General features: G+C 42.1%; 1 protein-coding gene across 4 annotated transcripts in view; it reads right to left on the bottom strand.

Annotated features, from left to right (window-relative positions):
- Positions 1-21,457, bottom strand: part of NR2C1 (nuclear receptor subfamily 2 group C member 1) — an 89,811-nt gene that overhangs the window by 30,299 nt on the left and 38,055 nt on the right. For 3 of the 4 annotated variants that reach the window (XM_030548525.1, XM_030548527.1, XM_030548526.1), the window contains 5 exons: positions 15,639-15,869; positions 9,122-9,203; positions 6,291-6,470; positions 4,638-4,785; positions 4,463-4,553 (listed from right to left, as the gene is read on the bottom strand). In XM_030548525.1, the coding sequence (XP_030404385.1) occupies positions 4,463-4,553; positions 4,638-4,785; positions 6,291-6,470; positions 9,122-9,203; positions 15,639-15,869 (732 nt within the window). The remainder of the gene's footprint in view (positions 1-4,462; positions 4,554-4,637; positions 4,786-6,290; positions 6,471-9,121; positions 9,204-15,638; positions 15,870-21,457) is intronic. The other variant, XM_030548528.1, reaches the window with a different exon arrangement.

Genomic DNA, 21,457 nt, shown 5'->3' with positions numbered 1-21,457 from the left:
ATTAGGATGGGATGGTTGAGTGGAGGACAGCCGCACCAAATGAGGCATCCCTCACAGAGTTCTGCACCATGGTGTAATGTGTAGCAAAGGTATGTACTGAACTCCATGTGGCTGCTCTACATGTGTCTCCAAGCAGCACTTCATGGAGAATGGCTGTGGTTGAACCCGGAGCTCCTGTGAAATGGGCTCTCAACTCCATGGGTGGAGGCAGTCTTGATAACTCATAACATAGTGCGATGCACCCAAAATTCACTGGAGATTCTGTGTAGAGAGTGCATGCCCCTTAAATCTCTCCACTACACTGATAAACAATCTAGGAGACTTCCTGATCAGTCTTGACCTCTGCAGTTAGAAGGTCAAAGCCTGTTGGAGGTCAAGGGAGTGATGTCATTATTCCTCTTCCGAGGTATGAGGCTTCGGAAAGAAAGCAGGTAAGTGGATGGGTTAATTCAGATGAAACTGGGATACAACCTTTGGTAGAAACTTGGGATTGAAAAAAGGGATATAAAGCAAACCCAGTGGCTCAAAGAGTTGTTTCATTAGTGTTGATAGAATGAGGCTGAGCTTCCACTGGGAAGTGATAGATTGTGCATGTGGGAAAGTTCTGATGAGATCTTTCCAAAACCTAGCACTCAATGAGCGTGTGAATACACAGTGCCTTTCCATGGAGGGGGACGGGGTGGAAGCCACTAATTGCTGCTAGGTAGGCTTTAAGGGTGAGCCCCAGTGTTTTTAAGAATGGGAGATAATCCAAAAGAAGAGGACTCTCCACTTCCTCTGGGGAAAGCTCTTTCTGCTGGGCCCAGGAGGTAAAGCGGTTCTATTTGGCTTGGTAGGAACCAAGATGTTGCTTACTACCGTGTTGTGGAGTTTCCACTCATGATCAGACACAAATCTGCAGCTGAGAGAGTCTGCAATCACATTCTGAGTCCCCAGAAGATAAGTTGCAGATAACAGGATCTTGTGGGTGATGCACTAATTCCATAGACTGATTACCTCCACACACAGAATAGCTCAACTGAAACCCTATGAGGCAAGAGTGCATGCACAGACCAATGGACACTACTACTTTTAAATTCTCCGGCTCCAGATGCATGGTGAGCATGTGTAAACCATCAGTGGAATACAATCAGGACTATCACTCGAAGAAGAATGAGACAATTGCTACGCTCTCAAATGAGCTCACACAGAAAAATGAGAAGCAAAGAACACTCTTATCTCCCGTGGGTGAACATGTCTCATAAAACGATCACTCCATACCTAACCTCACTCCTCAACCTCAAAGAAAACCTGCACAACACCTTCAAAGATGAACCTGGGAGCTTAAATGCGTTACTTAACAAGACACTAAAAATCATGAACTTAATAAAGACTCTGGATTTATGGCTCATTACAACAATCTTGTTACCCACTAACCGTCCTGGGGTTAGCAATGGGTCACTCTTCTATAGTAGACAGGGCCTCCATACATGTTATATCAACACAATTTCTACACACACTACATCTAGTTACTGAGAATAATTAGAAGCAATAGTAAGCTACTTTCAGCAAACTCTTCTTGGTGTAACCAACACAGAAATAGTACGTATATATAGAATCTGGTATGATGTACAACACAGCATTGGAATGGAGCAGAGTCTAAACTGAATATACAGAGCAGAAAAAGATGAAAAATATGGGGAAAGAGGTGAAACTGGCACAAATATATATATAAAAATGTAAAAAAAAGTTGCAGGAAAATTGGGTGCACAATTCAGGTAGTTTCATTTATTATTGTATTTGTATTGTGCCCATCACTGTGATCCTCTACATAAATTACAGATTAATTGTAAAGGTGTAGCTACTAAATAACAATTATTGTCTCTACCACCATGACTCACTGTTCAAATACCTGCTGGCACTTGGGCTATGTCACTGAATATGATCTTTTCTGGATTTCATTTGTAAAAATTCCCTAGTATTTTCTGCAGTTTTGTAAGCCAATCAGAAGTAGAGGGAGGATGTTTATGAAGAAGGAATGGATGAGAAGTCATGTCAGCCTAGGCATGCAGAGAAGCCATACCACTACAACAAGATATACTCTCTTTCTACTTCTTGATTTTGCTGTTAAATAGCCTACAAGGTAGCCAGTAGCTTAAGGTAGGCAGCCGGCCAGCAAGCAAGCTTTTCCCCATTAAAAATCACTGTAAGAAAAGAGCATGCACACTTGCAGGCAAAAACAAAGCTGTCCTCTCAAGTATGCCACATTTTATTTAATTACTTATTCATGCTCTCGTTTTCACTGACCTGTCTGTTAAGGGAAGTCTTTTGACTAGACCTTTGCCAGATGCAGCAAGCACGGTAAAGTGCATGAGAACAGAATAAGGAAATTGGACATCAGTTGAAGAAAGAAAAAAGTAAATGAAGAAACCAACAGAACTCAGATAAAAATGGGAATAGAGAAAAATCAGGCTAAAAAAATCCACGAGGAAGAAGCATGTTGTTTAGTTATCTCTTAACAACTGCACGTGTAATGGGTCTGAATTGCTGTCTGATCTGTCTTTTGTTTAAATTTAAGAAAAAACTACTTTTTCCTTTCTGCCACTTTTCCTGGTGAGGGTCATGGTGGCAGCATGAAGAATAGGGAGGACCAGACCTCCCTTTCTTCTGCAACAGCTTTCAGCTCCTCCTGAGGAGTTCCCAGGACAGCTGGGAGATAAAATCCCTCCAGTGTGTCCCTGGTCGGCCTCAGGGCCTCTTCCCAGTGGGAAATGCCTGGTAGAGTTCCAAAGGAAGCTTCCCACGGGGCATCCTTATCAGGTGCCTGAACCACCTCAGCTGGCTCCTCTTGATCTGGAGAAGTAGTGGCTCTACTCCAAGGATCTCCCAAATAGCTGAGCCCCTCACTCTGTCGCGGAGAGTAAGCCTAGCCTCCCTGCGGAGAAATCTAATTTCTGCCGCTTGTATCCGCAATGTCGTCCTTTCGGTCATTACCCAAAGTTAATGACTGTAAGTGAGAATGGTGATGTAGATCAACCTGTAAACAAGAGCTTCATCCAAGAACTCAGCTCTTGCTGCGCCACCACAGATTGGTACCGCATCTGCATCACTGCAGCTGCCACACCAATCTGCTGGTTGATCTCACGCTCCCACTTACCATCACTCGTGAACAAAACCCCTAGGTACTTTAACTCTTCCACTAAGGGCAGCTCTTCCCCTCCCCACATCTGGAGAGTGCTGATTCTCATCCCAACCATTTCACACTCAGCTGCAAAATGTTCAAGTGTGCGTTGGAGATCACAGTCTGAAGAAGCAAGAAGGACATCATCTGCAAACAGCAGAGATGCCACTTGCAGTGGATACACTCCACAGCTCGGCTGTGCCTTGACATCCTGTCCATGAAAATCATGACCAGGAGTGGGGACAAGATGCACCTTTGGTGGAGCCCAATGCTCCCCTTGAACAAACTCGTCTTAATGCCAAAAATATGATCACAACTCTCACTTTGAGACTGCAGCATTTCCCACAAGACATCTTGGGGAACGTGGTTATATGCCTTCTCCAGGTCTACAAAACACAGATAGACCGGATTAGCAAACTACCATGACCCCTCGAATATCTGAGAGATAGCGACAAGCTGGTCTGTTGTTCCACAACCAGGACAGAATCCACATAGTTAAACCTCATCCAGGAGGAACAAACGGGTGTTATTGCCTCTCCAGCACCCTGGTATAGGCTCTGCCAGAGAGGCTGAGGAGTGTGATCCCCCAATAGTTGGAACACACCCTCTGGCTTCCTTTAGGGATCACCACCCCGGTTTGCCAGTTCCTTTTCCACCCCAAAGACTATGTCGTGAATTCTGAAAGAGTACTTAGTCTTGTGAGAGTACACATGGTTCAGGGAGAATACTACTACTAAAGATATTTGTGAAATGCATTCAGATAAGAGCCATAGCTACCTTGGTAAGGGATTCCAGGTCACCCAACCTTATTTATATTTTCAAAAAATCAGCACGTGAAAGCAGAAATGCAATTAAAGATGCATGATTCAGAGACATTATCCAAAAACACGTGTGTAAGAAATTTGTTAACACACTGCGAGTTCAAGTAGGAAAGTGGCTGGCTGAGTTCACCAACCAGTCAGCACAAAAAGGAAAAAAGCCTGCTGTGCTCAGAGTCCAAAATACTAGAAAAAAAAGTCTTCTTGCAAGAGGAATAAGACTTTCTACAGCCAGTAATTTTCTTTTTCATTTATGTCTCAGGTTTTCTAAAACAGGTAAGAATTACAGGAAGGTGTGTTCGTACTTGGCACAGCTGGGTCATGCCTTCACTGCTGCTACTTGTACTACTACAGATGCACTGCCATTTACACTTATGTTAGTTCAATGAAAGCAGGCAGAAGTATGTCTATGCAAGCTGGAGAATCACACTTCTAGCTCGTACTGTAGACGTAGCCTTAGTATTTTATTCATGTCATCACATACCTTATCTTGTGTCATAAGCACAGTAGGCTCACTTTTTATTCCGGACTGATGAATATTTACAAACATTCCTGACTCTAGCAGTCCTGTTGATCTGAAGAAAAAAAAAAGTACAAATTTTAGTCTTCTGATGTTTCTGAGATCAAGAAACTATTAGTCTTGAGCATTACTTAAGTACCTTGCTGTTTCATTGTCGGTTACAAAAGTTGGAGTTGCAGCAAGTGGGCTGCGCAGATCTTTTCGGATATATATCTTTTCTGTAGAAGCTGCACAGTTTGAAGATTTTTCTCTTGATACTTCAATTGGTTTCCTCTCGCACTGAACAGCTAACAAAATGGTGTGTAACTATTAGCTGACAACCCAAAATTCACAAACAGTCAGATGGAGATATCACAAACAAGAGTGTTTAAGAAATTGTGTCCTGTTTTTCCAATTACTGATAAAAAAAGCCTGCAGTTTAATATATTTGTGTTTTTATATAGACGCTATATTGACTAACAAAAGTGCATAAAAATCGTTAGCTATGACTCTGGATAAACAAACACATTTGTTTTTATGTTGAAGGAGTAAAAGACTGAAGGTCAAACACATAAAGGCCAATAATTTTAATTTCTTCATACATTTAAAAGTGGTCCTTAGGGAGTTTTCACCTGTCTGGATTCTTATGGGAAGGCTTTTTTGCTTCATATTGTCTCAGTCTATCTGCTTTTGTCTGCTAAGCCCACATGTTCCCTCTTAGTTAGGGAAGTGGTCATACTGTCCCTTTTTTATGCTCCCTCTGGAAGTTTAATCCACAACTACTCAACCTCTTGGTTCCATGTAAACAAATACGGCATCATTAAAATAAACTGGAAATATTCTACCACATGGGGAAATCTGCTCCAAACAACAAAGTCAACTGGAAAGTTACTTACACAACTTCATTTTAAGAACTCAAAGGGAGAACTGCCTTAAAATATGTAGGGTCTTATTCTCCTCTCTGTTACATGAATTTTAATATGGTGTAACTCCATTTACTTCAAGGACCCAGCCCAGTAAACTGTAGGTTCAACCCAATGCATAATTTAAAATAGGCACCAATGCACCTGGCCACTTTAAAGCCATTTAAACCCTACGGACTACAGCATTACATGCTACATATAAATACATTATGTTTAATACAAGTTTGAGATTCCATTTGTGGGACTATTTTAGGGTAGTGAGACCATAAAAGTCATAAAACGGAAGGATTAAAAAATAAACATGATCACATTAATCCGTAACTTTTAAAATTACATTATCTTTGAGCATGTACATAATTAAAATCTGCCAGCACAAGGAAATTTTAAAAAGGAACTTAGATCTGCAAGAATTAAGTCATATGTGCCTGCTAATCTCTGCCTGGGAGATACCTTCCTCTGCTGGGCAAACTAGGTAGAGTACAGAAACTGCTGCTACCACAACTGATGGACAAACTGACGGGAAGATGGAGTTATTCAAAATTTCTTCAGCTTCTAAATCTACAATCAGACAATTTATCATAGAAAATGGATGCCTGCTGCCTAGGACAAACACTTTATTCTTATTTACTCTGTTCTGTGTGTTTTTAAGGTAATTTCATCTTTGACAAACTGCCAAAATTCAGAGTTTGAGTCACACTGGACTAACAATTCTTTAAGGGGAAGCTGATCTAACTATTTCATAACAGTAATGAAGGTAAAGCCTGATTTGCATGCATATGTAACAGTATATTCTCCACAGCACAAACCTTGTCATGAATGCCTGCTATATTTTATATGCCCGATTTTATCTCACCCCCCCCATCAGATTTATAAATCTTACTTATACTTACAGTCCTGTTTCATTCCAAATGCAATGCATCTCTGCAGCCTACAGTACTGACATCGATTTCGATGATGTTTGTTAATAACACAGTCTTTTGCTCCTCGGCATGAATAAACTAAATTCTTTCGTATGCTTCTTTTAAAGAATCCCTTGCATCCCTCACATGTTACTGCTCCATAGTGACGTCCTAGTTGAAGAACAGCATAAATCAGGAATTAATTTTACAATGTTAATAACATTTTCTTTTAATTTCTTTTATATTTAGACAAGTCAAAGAGTATAACTTTACATAGACAAGGCATGAATGTACTTTTTTAAATGATGTCAAGTATCAGAGGGTAGCCGTGTTAGTCTGGATCTGTAAAAGCAGCAAAGAATCCTGTGGCACCTTACAGACTAACAGACGTTTTGGAGCATGAGCTTTCGTGGGTGAATACCCACTTCCTCAGATGCATGTAATGGAAATATCCAGGGGCAGGTATATATATGTGTGCTAGCAAGCAAGCTAGAGATAACGAGGTCAGTTCAATCAGGGAGGATGAGGCCCTGTTCTAGCAGTTGAGGTGTGAAAACCAAGAGAGGAGAAACTGGTTCTGTAATTGGCAAGCCATTCACAGTCTTTGTTCAATCCTGAGCTGATGGTGTCAAATTTGCAGATGAACTGAAGCTCAGCAGTTTCTCTTTGAAGTCTGGTCCTGAAGTTTTTTTGCTGCAGGATGGCCACCTTAAGGTCTGCTATAGTGTGGCCAGGGAGGTTGAAGTGCTCTCCTACAGGTTTTTGTATATTGCCATTCCTAATGTCTGATTTGTGTCCATTTATCCTTTTCCGTAGAGACTGTCCAGTTTGGCCGATGTACATAGCAGAGGGGCATTGCTGGCATATGATGGCGTATATTACATTGGTGGATGTGCAGGTGAATGAACCAGTGATGGTGTGGCTGATCTGGTTAGGTCCTGTGATGGTGTCGCTGGTGTAGATATGTGGGCAGAGTTGGCATCGAGGTTTGTTGCATGGATTGGTTCCTGAGCTAGAGTTATTATGGTCTGGTGTGCAGTTACTGGTGAGAATATGTTTCAGGTTGGCAGGTTGTCTGTGGGCAAGGATTGGCCTGCCACCCAAGGCCTGTGAAAGTGTGGGATCATTGTCCAGGATGGGTTGTAGATCCTTGATGATGCGTTGGAGGGGTTTTAGCTGGGGGCTGTATGTGATGGCCAGTGGAGTCCTGATGGTTTCTCTCTTGGGTTTGTCATACAACCGCATCTGCTCTAACCCCTCAGACAGAGACCAACACCTACAAAATCTCCACCAAGCATTCTCAAAACTACAATACCCGCATGAGGAAATAAGGAAACAGATCAACAGAGCCAGACGTGTACCCAGAAGCCTCCTACTGCAAGACAAACCCAGAGATTCTAACTTACTTTCAGATCCCTCTAACATAACCATCTCACATGTCACACACACATGAAATTTCATACAGTTTCACACTACAAATAAGGTCGTTTTAAAAATAAATACTTATAAGTAAAATGGTTTACCATAACAGTTTTATTTTCACTTTGGAGGGTGATAGTTTTGTTCTTTTGCAGAGTACTTTCATTATTTGATGCAGTCTGTCTGAGTCTCTAGACATTCTGCCTTGTCACTCTTTCCCTGGTTCCCAAGCGAAGGCCCTGATCAGCCTCTTCACTCTAGCTGTCTCTATGACCCCTGCCGTCCTTATCAATCCTCCTTCAGCCTCCCCTCCTCTGACAAATCAGACAGACTGCCAGATGGAGAAACAGCTTCCCTAATGGAGCTAATTCTAGCCAATTCTCACAGCAGTTAGGCTCAAAGTCTTCCCTTTCCATGTCCCCTTCCAGGGTGCACAGAGAGAGGGGGAAATTTGCAGCCAAACCATACTTGAGAATCAGGGCTTGCATCTCTACGAAAGAGGAAGCTTCTCCCTTTAGTGAGCCTTTAGAGGCTTGCCTGAGTGCAATCCAACTCTGACAGACCCTGGAAAACATGCTGCTAGGCGTAACACATACCAGAGACTCAGAAGGAGGCATGGATAGGGAGGAGAGACAGAGCTGGCACAAGGTTGGGATAGGCAGCACAGCTCTCTTGGCATTTGGTTCCCTACTTTCATTACCCACTTCCATCTGTTCACTCCTGTAACTGTTGCAAAGGGCATTTTTTTGGCTTTTCCTCTTTTACCTAAACATTCCATTTTGATAACATATACATGTGCACGCATGCGCGCGCGCGCACCTGCCCCCCCCCACCTTAGTGGAATTATAAAGTTCCCTCAGTGTTTGGGCAATTTAAAAAATGATGACTCAAACGGCTTAGCACAAACAACTCATAAGAGCACTCTACAATACATTTCTACAGTCTTCCCTGATTATGTCTGTTTTGTATTATAAACAACTAGCATGGTTTTTCACAGATATTTTAAGTTTAAAATAATAATGATAAGAAAAAAAATCACTTAAAAGTAACAATGAACAAGTCCATTGTACAATATTTCTTTTACAAAAATGCCAGAATGGCTAGTCAATTAAGAATGCATTTGCAGCCAATCAAGTAATTTGATTGGTCAGCGTCTGTAGTTGTATAATATAATACTGACCTGGACAGGCTTAAACTACATATGAAAATTGCTTTAACCGGACCGTTTAATCAAATTCAAATTATTAAAGCTAAAATTAATAAATCCCATCTATACACAGTCGAGCTACATTAGGTATCCACTTTTTATTAAAAAGTAACTAATCAGTGAAAAAAAGTGAAAACTTGTTTCTGAAGAATAACTTGAAACTGCTTTTAAAAAGTGGTCCTGCTGAAGAATTTACCTGATGCTTTGTCTCCACATACGACACAGAGATCAAATACTTTATTTAGGGTCTGTTCAGTGGAAGTGTTGTCTGTTAAAATCTGGAAGAAAGTACAAAATTATTTCACTTTTCTCTCTACCTTAAAAATATGGAAAATAAAAGCTAATCTCATCCTTAAAATCCCTCTCTCTAAATTAAGGGCCCAATCCTGTGAATCACCAAGTCCCCTCAATTACCATTTATGGCCCTCGCAGTGGACTGCATGTTGGTGTCTGCTGCACCAATGCAGATCCCTATTCAGGATGGGTCCTAAATTTAACTACCAAAATCTTTTAAAAGTATTAAAATAAATCTTATCCAGAGAAGATTTTTGCAGAAAGCACTTATATTTTCAAAACTACATTTATCAAGCCTTCTGGTCATCCAGGCATTCAAATTTTTCCTTAGCATTCATTTCTTTCACTGTGCTCAGAAGACTGAACCAAAGATAAATATATTTTGAAAACACAATATATTTAATTGAATTACTCATTATGAAAACGTACAAATGCCTCTAAACTGAGTAACTGTGATGTTATTACTAAAACTTGCCTTGCTTCGCCCCAATCCCATCTGATGTTTGTTACCCTTATTCACTATGTCATGTCTAAAATTAGACTCATAGCAATAACACTTCAGTGTAGGAATCATAGCTTTCTAGTTCTTTAAAAAACCTTGCACACTGAGATACTGTAGAAGTTATAAATAATAATAAAGCACTGCTTGCAATTAAAAAGGACAATATGATTGCATAACTAGCAAACATCATTTTAACAATCTCACAATGCAAAGCAGGAATGAAAGAACTGATATTCCCATTAAAAGCACTGGAAATTAGAAGTACTTTTGAAACTTCCCATTTCCTGATAAGGATGTTGATTCTTTCAGTCCTGCTTCGCATAATCAAAACAGGGGCTCTGAAGATAAATATAATTAAGAAAAGCTCTACTGAGAATGGCGATAGTCCTATTCCAGGGGTCAGCAACCTTTCAGAAGTGGGGTGCCGAGTCTTCATGTATTCACTCTGATTTAAGGTTTCGCATGCCAGTAATACATTTTAATGTTTTTAGAAGATTTTTCTATAAGTCTACATACAATAGTTTAGTAATATATTATAAAGTAAATAACGTTTTTAAAATGTTTAAGAAACTTCATTTAAAATTAAATTAAAATGCAGGCCCCTTGGACTGGTAGTCAGGACCCAGGCAGTGTGAGTGCCACTGAAAATCAGCTTGCGTGCAGCCGTCGGCACACGTAGGTTGCCTACCCCGTCTTATTCTATGAAGAGAAATAATGAAAATGTTACATAAATGTCTGAAAAGTGTTTTGAAAATTCTCTCTGTCACACCCCCATAAGTAAATGATTATTTGGCAACAGCATCTAAGATATTACCTCTAATCTTTTACTGCTATTATACATCACTGAAGTTTCTTTTAATTTAACATTAATATTCTTAAAGAAAAAATTGGCTCAATGACAAAACATCACTAGTTTATTAACTTCTCATTTCACCTCAGCTGCAATTATTATTTAGTGCTATAATTGTGCATAGAATTATACATAACACACAAGTAAGTCCTTCCGCAGACAAAACTTGCATTTATGTCATAAAGAGTTTTGCTTACGCAAGGACTCCAGAATTTGGCACAAGAGAAGGGAAAGTCCCTGCTCCAAAGAGCTCAAAATTTACCTTGGACAAACATGACACTCAGAACAAGAGTTGCCATTTAAGAAGATGCAGAGCCACTATTGATGAAACAATTAATCAAGAAAGGTGTTCCACAAAATGTAGATTTAAAGGAAGGATTTGAAAGAGGAACGGTATGTGCGCGCACAGGAAATGGAAGCCTGTTTCAAATGAAGGTGTAAAATAAAAGAACATGCAAAACTGCAAATGGGAGGAGCAGTTAGAGAAGATATGAGAGAACATGAGTATCTAGAATTAAATGGTTTCAGAGTAGCAGCCGTGTTAGTCTGTATCCGTAAACAGAACAGGAGTACTTGTGGCACCTTAGAAACTAACAAATTTTGTTGGTCTCTAAGGTGCCACAAGTACTCCTGTTCTTTTTATAGAAGTAAATGGAAGTCCCGTGTCCAGTGAATGGAAAATTAAAAGCTAGCTTCCCATTAAAATGGTAGTTACTGCACATTTCACTAACAGCTTTTCTATATGATGCATTAGTACGCACCAGCTGGGATATAAATTATACTGTGCACCACTTGTCACACAGTAATTGGCCTACGTGGACCCTACTGGTATGCATTAAAAGTTCCATAGCGTGCACTGATGCAGTATTGTTTGGAACAGGACTACATCAGCACACACTAGGGAACTTCTAATGTGTGCCAGCAGGGTCCACACGGTCCAGTTAGTGTGTGACACACAGATGCCAACTAGAATTTACACTCCAGTTGGTATGCACTAATGTACCATGTAGACAAGCCCTAAAAGAAAATGACAGAGAAATGTATGTACTCCATAGGCCTTATATGCTTAGTTTGTGAAAGCACAAAAATTGTAAAATATTCTTTCCACTGCCTCCCTAATTCTTTTGGTCTGTAAAAGCTACACAACTAGATCCCATCTTTATGTCCCCTTTCCATACTACTCATACAACTAGACCATGCTCCCTAACCCAGTTTGACATTCCTCCACCTTCTTATCCTTTCAGTCCCACAGTGGTGTAACAAAGCAAAGCCCTGGTGCAAGAATAGGTTGGGGCCCCCTTCCAGATTCTAAAATCGGAATTTTGCTTACCCTCAACATCACAGCCCCCAACTTACCCTTTTGCCTCACACAACTCAACCTACTACCACCAACATTCCCCACTCACCCCCAACCCTTCCCCCTGCAGTTCCCTAACACTCCCCACTCACCCACAGCCCCCCCCCAACCAACCCACTCCCCCGCCCCTCACTCCTGTGACCTTCCTGGCCACTCACCACCCCCAGCTCTGTGGTCTTTTCCCATCCCAGGCTACTCCGGATCCTAGCCACCCATTAGCTCTGCTGGCTCCCGTTACCCACCCTGCATTCACATGGCACAGGCCAAATTTGGGCAATGAATGGCATTACAACCTGGTACACAGAGTCACAGCACCACTCAAATGTGGCCTGGCCACCCCTTTGTCATGAAGGGGGGCGGCCAGACCAAACCTGAGTGGCGCTGCATCCCCATGTGCTACACTGCAATGCCAATCAGATTTGGTCTTGCTGCCCTTCCATCACATGGAGGGTTGGTGTAGCCAAATTTGAGCGAGTGGTATTGCAAACCTGTGAATCAGCTCAAGTGTGGGAGCGTCATTTGTCTGGTTGAGCCCCCATAACCTCATGGGTCTGGCTGTGACTATACACCATTGACACCACTGTAGCTATGCCACTGAAATCCCTTCTCAAATTGTTTTGTGCTGGAAGCACTTTAAACCTTATCTAACTGACACTTACCCTTGTTGGGCTTTACTTTAAAAAAAAAATGACACTACAAAACACACTGAAGTTCACCACTTAATCTCATTGATGCTCTCTCCTGCCCTTCCCACCTCCTTTTTCTACATGTTGTCTAAGGGTATGTCTACACTACGGGATTATTCTGATTTTACAGAAATCGATTTTTGGAAACAGATTGTATAAAGTCGAGTGCACGCGGCCACACTAAGCACATTAATTCGGCGGTGTGCGTCCATGTACTGAGGCTAGTGTCGATTTCCGGAGCATTGCACTGTGGGTAGCGATCCCATAGTTATCCCATAATTCCCGCAGTCTCCCCTGCTCATTGGAATTCTGGATTGAGATCCCAATGCATGATGGGGCCAAAAATTTGTCACAGGTGGTTATGGGTAAATGTCGTCAGTCAATTCTCCCTCCGTGAAAGCAACGGCAGACAATCATTTCGCACCCTTTTCCCTGGATTGCCCGGGCAGACACCATAGCATGGCAACCATGGAGCCCGTTCAGCCTTTTTTCACTGTCACCGGATGTCTACTGGATGCTGCTGACAGACGTGGTACTGCAGTGCTACACAGCAGCATCCCCTGCCTTTGCAAGTTAGCAAAGATGATTATCAGTCACACTGTACTGTCTGCTGCTGTCACGGGTGCTCCTGGCCGGCCTCAGTGAGGTCGGTCGGGGGTGCATGGACAAAAATGGGAATGACTCCCCAGGTCATTCTCTTCTTTAAGTTTTGTCTAATGGAGAGTCAGTCCTGCCTAGAATATCAGGCAAGCCTACTAAAGAACCAGAGAGGCAAATGGGCACTCTGGGTCAGAGCCCCAGACATCCCACAGAAATGATGAGCTGCATGCCATTCAAGGGGGTGCCCCTGCAACAACCCCACCTGTTGCTTCCCTGCTTCCCCACCCCTCCTGGGCTACGTGGCAGTTATCCCCCCATTTGTGTGATGAAGTAATAAAGAACGCATGAATTTGAAACACTGACTTTATTGCCTCTGCAAGCAGAGATCAAAGAGGGGAAGGGAGGGCGGTTGGCTTACAGCAAAGTAGAGTGAACCGCCATTCTGCACTTGCTCAGCCTATAGCTGAGAATGGGAATCTGTGATAAGCACTAGGATAGAAGCACAGGCAGGACTGAATCTCCATTTGTGTGTGGGCCTTTGGTTGGCACTGGTAAAATACAAAATGTCCCAGATATGTATGTTGGGGAACAGTTCTAAATGGCAGCTTAATTTTTTTTATTTGCAGCAAAATGTAGAGGTCTAAGTATCTGATTGTGAGCCCTGGGAGCAAGGGGTAGGCTAAGGTAGGCGTGACTGCACGGTGCTGCTGACTGAGAGAGCAGCCTGAGGCAGAAGTCTCCAGCTGCCATGATATTCCAGGCAGGACTGAATCTCCATTAGACAAAACTTAAAGAAGAGAATGACCTGGAGTCATTCCCAATTTTGCCGAGGTGCCCTCGACCGACCTCATCGAGGCCAGCCAGGAGCACCCACAGGACGACGATGACGGATACCAGTCATACTGTACTGTCTGCCGTCTTCAAGGCAAGGCAAGGGGATGCTGCTGTGTAGTGCTGCAGCACCACATCTGCCAGCAGCATCCAGTAGACATACAGTGACGTTGAAAAAAGTTAAGAAACGATTTTTTTCCCTTTGCTTTCACGGAGGGGGAGGAGGACTAACAACATACACCTGAACCACCCACAACAATGTTTTTGACCCTTCAGGCACTGGGAGCTCAGCCCAGAATTCAAATGGTTTTCAGAGAGTGCGGGAACTGTGGGATAACTACAGTCCTCCGTGAGCGTCCATTTGATTCTTTGGCTTTTTAGTACACTTGTCTCAGCTCCTCATCATGGCCTTGGAGATTTTTTCAAATATGTTTTGGCATTTCATCTTTTGGAATGGAGTTCTGATAGAACAGATTCACCTCCCCATACAGAGATCAGATTCAGTATCTCCTGTATAGTCCACGCTGGAGCTTTTTTGATTCTGGGACTGCATGGTCACCTGTGCTGATCAGCACTCCACGCTGGGCAAACAGAAATAAAATTCAAAAGTTTGCGGGGCTTTTCCTGTCTACCTGGCCAGTGCATCTGAGTTCAGATTGCTGTCCAGAGTGGTCACAATGGTGCACTGTGGGATAGCTCCTGGAGGCCAATACCGTCGAATTGCGGCCACACTAACCCTAATTCCAAATGGCAATGTTGATTTCAGCGCTACTCCCCTCGTCGGGGAGGAGTACAGAAATTGATTTTAAGAGCCCTTTATGTTGACAAAAATGGCTTTGTTGTGTGGACAGGTGCAGGGTTAATTCGATTTAACGCTGCTAAATTCAACATAAACTCGTAATGTAGACCAGATCTAAGTTAACAATTGTTTACTTAGTTAAATAACAATTACAATGGCAAATAAAATGAAAGCAAGGGGAATGAAATATTAAAAAGTAAAGGCAAGGGAGAAAATGGTATTCAAATCATATTTTAAAACAGATGGAGAGTCAATGAGGCAGTAATACAAAAAGGCTATCCCAGGAGCTGAGACAAGAAGGTTCTGGCTTGAAAAGTAAAAATAAAACTACAGATTTATATTTTTTTTATATCCTGACTCATGAAATACAAATTTAAAAATAACTTTCAAGGAACAAATCATTTTCTTCATTGTTTCTAAACAACAACTCCAAGTCTTGCTATCAGGGAACTGTAAAAAGCAAAAAGACTAAAAATATAGAACCAGTACAGAAAATATTTGGAAAGAAAAACATCTCTTCCTATTCCAATGGTTCTCAAACTTTTGTACTGGTGACCCCTTTCACACAGCAAGCCTCTGAGTGTGACCCCTTTATAAATCAAGAACACTTTTAATTATATTTAGCACCATTATAAATGCTGAATATAAAGTGGGGTTTGAGGTGGAGGCTGACAGCTCATGACCCTCCCCCATGTAATAACCTTGTGATCCCCTGAGGGGTCCCGACCTCCAGTTTGAGAACCCCTGTCCTATCCCATCTGAATTAATAATATGAAATAAAGTGGATTCTCTACCTGGATGTGTTGTGCAGATAAATCAGGGGATGCAAAAAACAGTTGGTTGACACCTGCAGCATCTGGAGTTGTTAGGAAAACCTTTCCTGGAGTGGAATCTTGTCTGGCAAGGATCACCTTGCTTGGGGTAGAGCCATCATGATTTGTTAAGATGAACTGCTTTCCTGCTGTGCTCTGATCAAGTGCAGTAACAATCTGAATCTTCTGGCCCGTCTGCTGGTCTGTGACAATCTGACAATACATTTATCTCAAATTGTTATGGTCTTTCAAGTTCATGTTTTTTTTAGCACCCCATCTTGCACCACCATAGTCAATGAGAGTTTTGCCTTTGACTTTTGTGGTTGCAGGACTGGGCTTCTTAATGAGTTAAATTCAAGCAAAAACCCTGAATCTAAAAAACCCCCAACTGTAGCAGTGTTTGAACTCTGAACCTGAATACACATTCCAATTTTGCAAGTGGCTCATATTTTTACAGATGGCCAACAAAAACCTTAGATCCTAACAGCTATGAATAATGAAGTGTTCAAAATATAGATATAAATGTTAAGGGTCAATCAGTCCGGGGAAGTGCTGAGCTCCCTCCACTCCCACTTAATTCAATGGGAGTTGAGAATACAGCATATCACAAAGAGACACTCAGCACCTCACAGGTGTAGGTCCTTAATAAGTTAACTTCATCACTTAATAACACGTTGTACGCTTCAGTGTTGGCTTCATTAATCTAGAATAATAAGGGCAAGGAACAATCTTATCTCAATTTACTATATCTTAGTTTAACACTTTTACACCCACAAACAGAAAAATCAAACTGAAGCAGGAGAACTGAACACTAACCCTTCTCTTTGTCACCTTTTTTGCTTTGTTTGACAAACAACAACAACTTCTTTTGCTTCATTCTTCATTTGACAATCAAGAACAGATCAACAGCATCATTACGGCATTTCTTTCCTATTTTTAAATAAAGTAGAGCCTCACTGACTTGCCCTTCACTAAACTGTACTGTTTGTCATCTTCTGACAAACTTGGTAATACACTTTCTTCATTTTATATATATATAAAAATAGAAATTTTACACTTTTTATGTCCCCATTTTTCACTCTTCAGAATGCTATATGATGCTGGGGGACATCCACTGGTGCCACGTAATATTAAGCAGAGTGCACAGGAGTAGAAAAGCGCTCCCTGATCTATAGCCTTGTACATGAAAGCTATGCATACACACAGGGGTGGCTCTATGTATTTTGCTGCCCCAAGCATGGCAGTCAGGCAGCTTTTGGTGGCGCGCCTGCAGGTGGTCCGCTGATCACGCGGATTCAGCAGCAGGCCTGTGGGAGGTCCGCCGGTGCCGTGCCATTGGCATCCCTGCTGCCGAATTGCCGCCAAAGCCGCAGGACCAGCAGACCTCCTGCAGGCATGCCGCCTACAGTTGCCTGTCTGCCGCCCTCACAGCAACGGCAAGCCGCTTCCCGTGGCTTGCCGCCCCAGGCATGCGCTTGCTGCGCTAGTGCCTGGAGCCGTCCCTGCATAGACACACTAGCTAAATACAGCTTGACTGTAAACCTTTAAACTTTAGATACAGTAAAATACCACTGAAAAAGGTAATTCAACGACCCATTAAGTTCAAAACACATTTATAAATCTGTGCAGGACTAACACTGTTTTTCAAATATGTGTATCATGTTTATTTAAGAGACTGAGTGTATTTGAATATTTACTGACCTTAGTTTTATAGTTTATTTCCATACTTTTAAAAGGTGCATGTGTGTTTAGGGGCTAGGGGTGTGGTGGGTAATGGGGAAGTTTTAATTGTTATTTAAATCTGCAATGCTTCTTAATTCTCACACAATAATAAACAACTTAGTATTTACAAAAGCTGCCTTGTTATTGCTAGAATTTTATTATTGTTATAAAATATACTACAGTATTATTTCTGTAGTGCCCAAAGGTGTGGTCGGCAATTTACATTACTATGTACCTTTATTAGTATCTTATAAAGCAGTGGTTCTCAAACTAGGGCCACCGCTAGTTCAGGGAAAGCCCCTGGTGGGCCAGGCCAGTTTATCGGTTGCATCCACAGGTTTGGCCAATCGCAGCTCCCACCGGCCACGATTCGCCGCTCCAGGCCAATGGGGGCTGCAGGAAGCGGCATGGGCCGAGGGACATGCTGGCTGCCCTTCCTGCAGCCCCCATTGGCCTGGAGCAGTGAACCACGCGGCCAGTTGGAGCTGCAATCAGCTGAACCTGTGGACGCAGCAGGTAAACAAACCAGCCCAGCCTGCCAGGGGCTTTCCCTGAACAAGTGGCAACCCTAGTTTGAGAACCACTGCTATAAAGTATCATCATAAAGAATTACAGCTGACAAAATAAATGAACAGAAGTCCATTTTATGATGCATGTTTGCTTTTTTCCCTCTATTTTTGTTACCAACTTGCTAACTCACAAATTATTTGTTATTGTGAATATGGCCCCAATTCTTGAATAGGGCTCCCCATGGGTGCAGGGATCTGTCCAGGCAGATCTCACTGCATGATCAGTACTTTAACAGATTTCTACCATATGTTACTTTAATGTCTACACAAGAACACTTAAGTCTAGACAAAAGCTCCCCTCTGCAAACCCTACTCCCTAAACATTTGGCAAATGAAAAATGCATTACATAAAAGGACAGTTTTAATAATGAAAAGTGCCATTCCCACAGCTTATTCCAAGTGGGATCCTTGCAACTGCATAGAACTCCAGTGAAGTCAATGAGGCTCTGCTTGGGAACAGGGGTCCATCCTAGCAGAACAATATGCAGTATCATGACCTGAACAGCTAATAACCAGAATAAAACCTTAACACAGTAGTCCTCTACTTTAAATTTGTCAGAGTTCAATAACAACATATTTCTTAATTTGAGACTGAACATCGCCTTTATATTCATTTAATTAAATATGGAAATAATTCATTGTTTTATGTTTAAAATATATGTTTTCTCATGTAATGTTTCATTTACACATCTCTCTGGTATTCCAGCCTAAATTTCTCTTGGCTGCTTTTTATAGCCTCAAGCTGCTTTTTAACAATATTTTCTCTTTGGAGACCTTGGATTCCATTTGGACAGTACTTAAGGCCATCTGTGAAACTGCCCTATGAATAAACTAGAGACATACAGAAGTCATTCCATGTGCCTGGTTTTGGAAATAAATGTGTTCAAATGTGAAGGATTATTTCAATATAATTTATTTTATTTTGACATATTATTTACAGATCTGGTTGGCAACCAGAATTTCCATCCCATGGCAAATTTTGACAATTAAAAAACAATTTCTGAAGTTTCTCACAAAATGAAAAATCTGAAAAATTTCAGTTTGGGACAATCAAAACATTTCATCTCTATGGTGTTTCGAGGGTGTACAAACATTATTTAGTTTTTTATATTGTATTACATTATTTCATATAAAATATATATAATATAAAAGTAAAACCAAAACAAAATCAAACTGATAAAGTCAAAACAAAATATCTGATCTTTTGCCCGTCAATTTTACCAAAATTTGACACTTTCCTGCAGAACATTTCAATTTCAACAAAACTTCGTTTCTCAATGGAAAAAAACTACTTTCAACCAGCTTCAATTATTTCTTATTACTAATTATTGTTTGTACTGCTGTAATGCCTAGAAACTCCAGTGTGGTAGGTGCTTTACATACATATAGTAGAGACAGTCCTTGCTCTAAAGAGTTTACAGTCTAATTAGACAGAAGATGCAACAAGTAAGAGTGACAAACCAGAGAAAGGAAGAGGTGAGGAAGACAGAAAAAGAACATCATCCAGCTACACTAAATAGCTAATGTATAATTTGAAGGTTCCAGAAAATACTTAACTTTTTTTTAAACACAACCCTCCTCTTCCCACCCCCTGCCACCAAGCTCCCAACATGACACACAAACTTGTACTGGCTGATTTATTAGTGGCATAACTCACTCCTACAAAGTGTGGCTCTCTGTTCTTCTCTAGTTAAGGCTACTTTAGTCACAGGTATTTTTAGTAAAAAGTCAGGGATGGGTCATGGTCAGTAAACAAAACTTCACAGCCCATGATCATGACCTGTCATGACTTTTACTATACACCCCTGACTAAAACTCAGGGGACGGGGAGCAGGGTGTGGCTCGGGGGCACCACAGGTTCTGGGGGGGCCATGGCTAGGATGGGAGCTGCGGGTGCTTGTGGGGGAGGGTTGGTGGGGCTGGGACAGGCTCCCTACCTGGCTCCCGAGCTCCATGTGCTGCCACCGCTCTGCCCCAAGCCCCAGTTCTGCAGCTCCCATTGGCTAGGAACCGCAGTCAATGGGAGCTGCAGGGGTGGTGCCTGCCAGCAGAGGCAGCACATGGAGATAGGAGCTGAGGAAGGAGAGTCTCCCCCTTCCAGTAAGAACTGCTCCACACCCCAATCCCTAGCCCTGACGGGCCCCTCTCCGACCCCTGCTGCTGGGGTGGGAGGAGACTGCCCCAGCAGCAGCCAGTGAGCCTGGCCTGGGGGCTGCCCGAGATGCTCAGGTGGCCCCCAGGCCAGGCAACCAGCCGCTGCAGAAATCATGGAGGTCAGGGAAAGTCACAGAATCCGCGACTTCCATGATCTCCATGACAAACACAGAGCCTTATCTCTAGTGGATGAACCACACAGGGATGACTACTCTACAGATGGGAGGAGTGACTCCGAGCACGGGTAGACAGATTCATGTTAGCTCTGCTTGAGCTAGTGTGCTAAAAACAGCACTGTGCACATTGCTGCACAGGTAGTGCCACAGGTTAGCCACCCAAGTCCAAGCCTGCCTGACCCTCTAGGTTCATATACCAAAAGAGGTTTATGAGTCTGCTATAGGCTTTGAGATAACAGAACTAGTCTTTTAGATCAGGCAGCAGGTTCAGGGGTTGTTCCAGGTTCAATTTCTAATGCTGACAATCAAGTCAGGGACATCACGTTACATGAGCATAAAAACAAAGGCAGGTTTTGAGGAGAGAGGGAAAGGAGCACAGGATTATGGATTAATTAAGAAAGGTGTTCCAGGAATAAGGGATATCATGGACGATAGCACAGAGACAACTGAAACTCAGGAATGCAGGGGCAAGATTAGAAAGGCAAAGGCACAAAATGAGCTCAAACTAGCTATGGGAATTAAGGGAAACAAGACGACTTTCTATCAATACATCAGAAACAAGAGGAAGACCAAGGACAGGGTAGGCCCACTGCTCAGTGAGGAGGGAGAAACAGTAACAGGAAGCTTGGAAATGGCAGAGATGCTTAATGACTTCTTTGTTTCGGTCTTCACTGAGAAGTCTGAAGGACTGTCTAACATAGTGAATGCTTATGGGAAGGGGGTAGGTTAAGAAGATAAAATAAAAAAAGAGCAAGTTAAAAATCACTTAGAAAAGTTAGATGCCTGCAAGTCACCAGGGCCTGATGAAATGCATCCTAGAATACTCAAGGAGTTAATAGTGGAGGTATCTGAGCCTCTAGCTATTATCTTTGGAAAGTCATGGGAGATGGGAGAGATTCCAGAAGACTGGAAAAGGGCAAATATAGTGCCCATCTATAAAAAGGGAAATAAAAACAACCCAGGAAACTACAGACCAGTTAGTTTAACTTCTGTGCCAGGGAAGATAATGGAGCAAGTAATTAAAGAAATCATCTGCAAACACTTGGAAGGCGGTAAGGTGATAGGGAATAACCAGCATGGATTTGTAAAGAACAAATCGTGTCAAACCAATCTAATAGCTTTCTTTGATAGGATAACGAGTCTTGTGGATAAGGGAGAAGCGGTGGATGTGGTATACTTA

The sequence above is a fragment of the Gopherus evgoodei genome, chromosome 1, assembly GCF_007399415.2.
Source record: "Gopherus evgoodei ecotype Sinaloan lineage chromosome 1, rGopEvg1_v1.p, whole genome shotgun sequence".
NCBI lineage: Eukaryota > Metazoa > Chordata > Testudines > Testudinidae > Gopherus > Gopherus evgoodei.
This window is presented reverse-complemented; position numbering and strand designations above follow the sequence as displayed.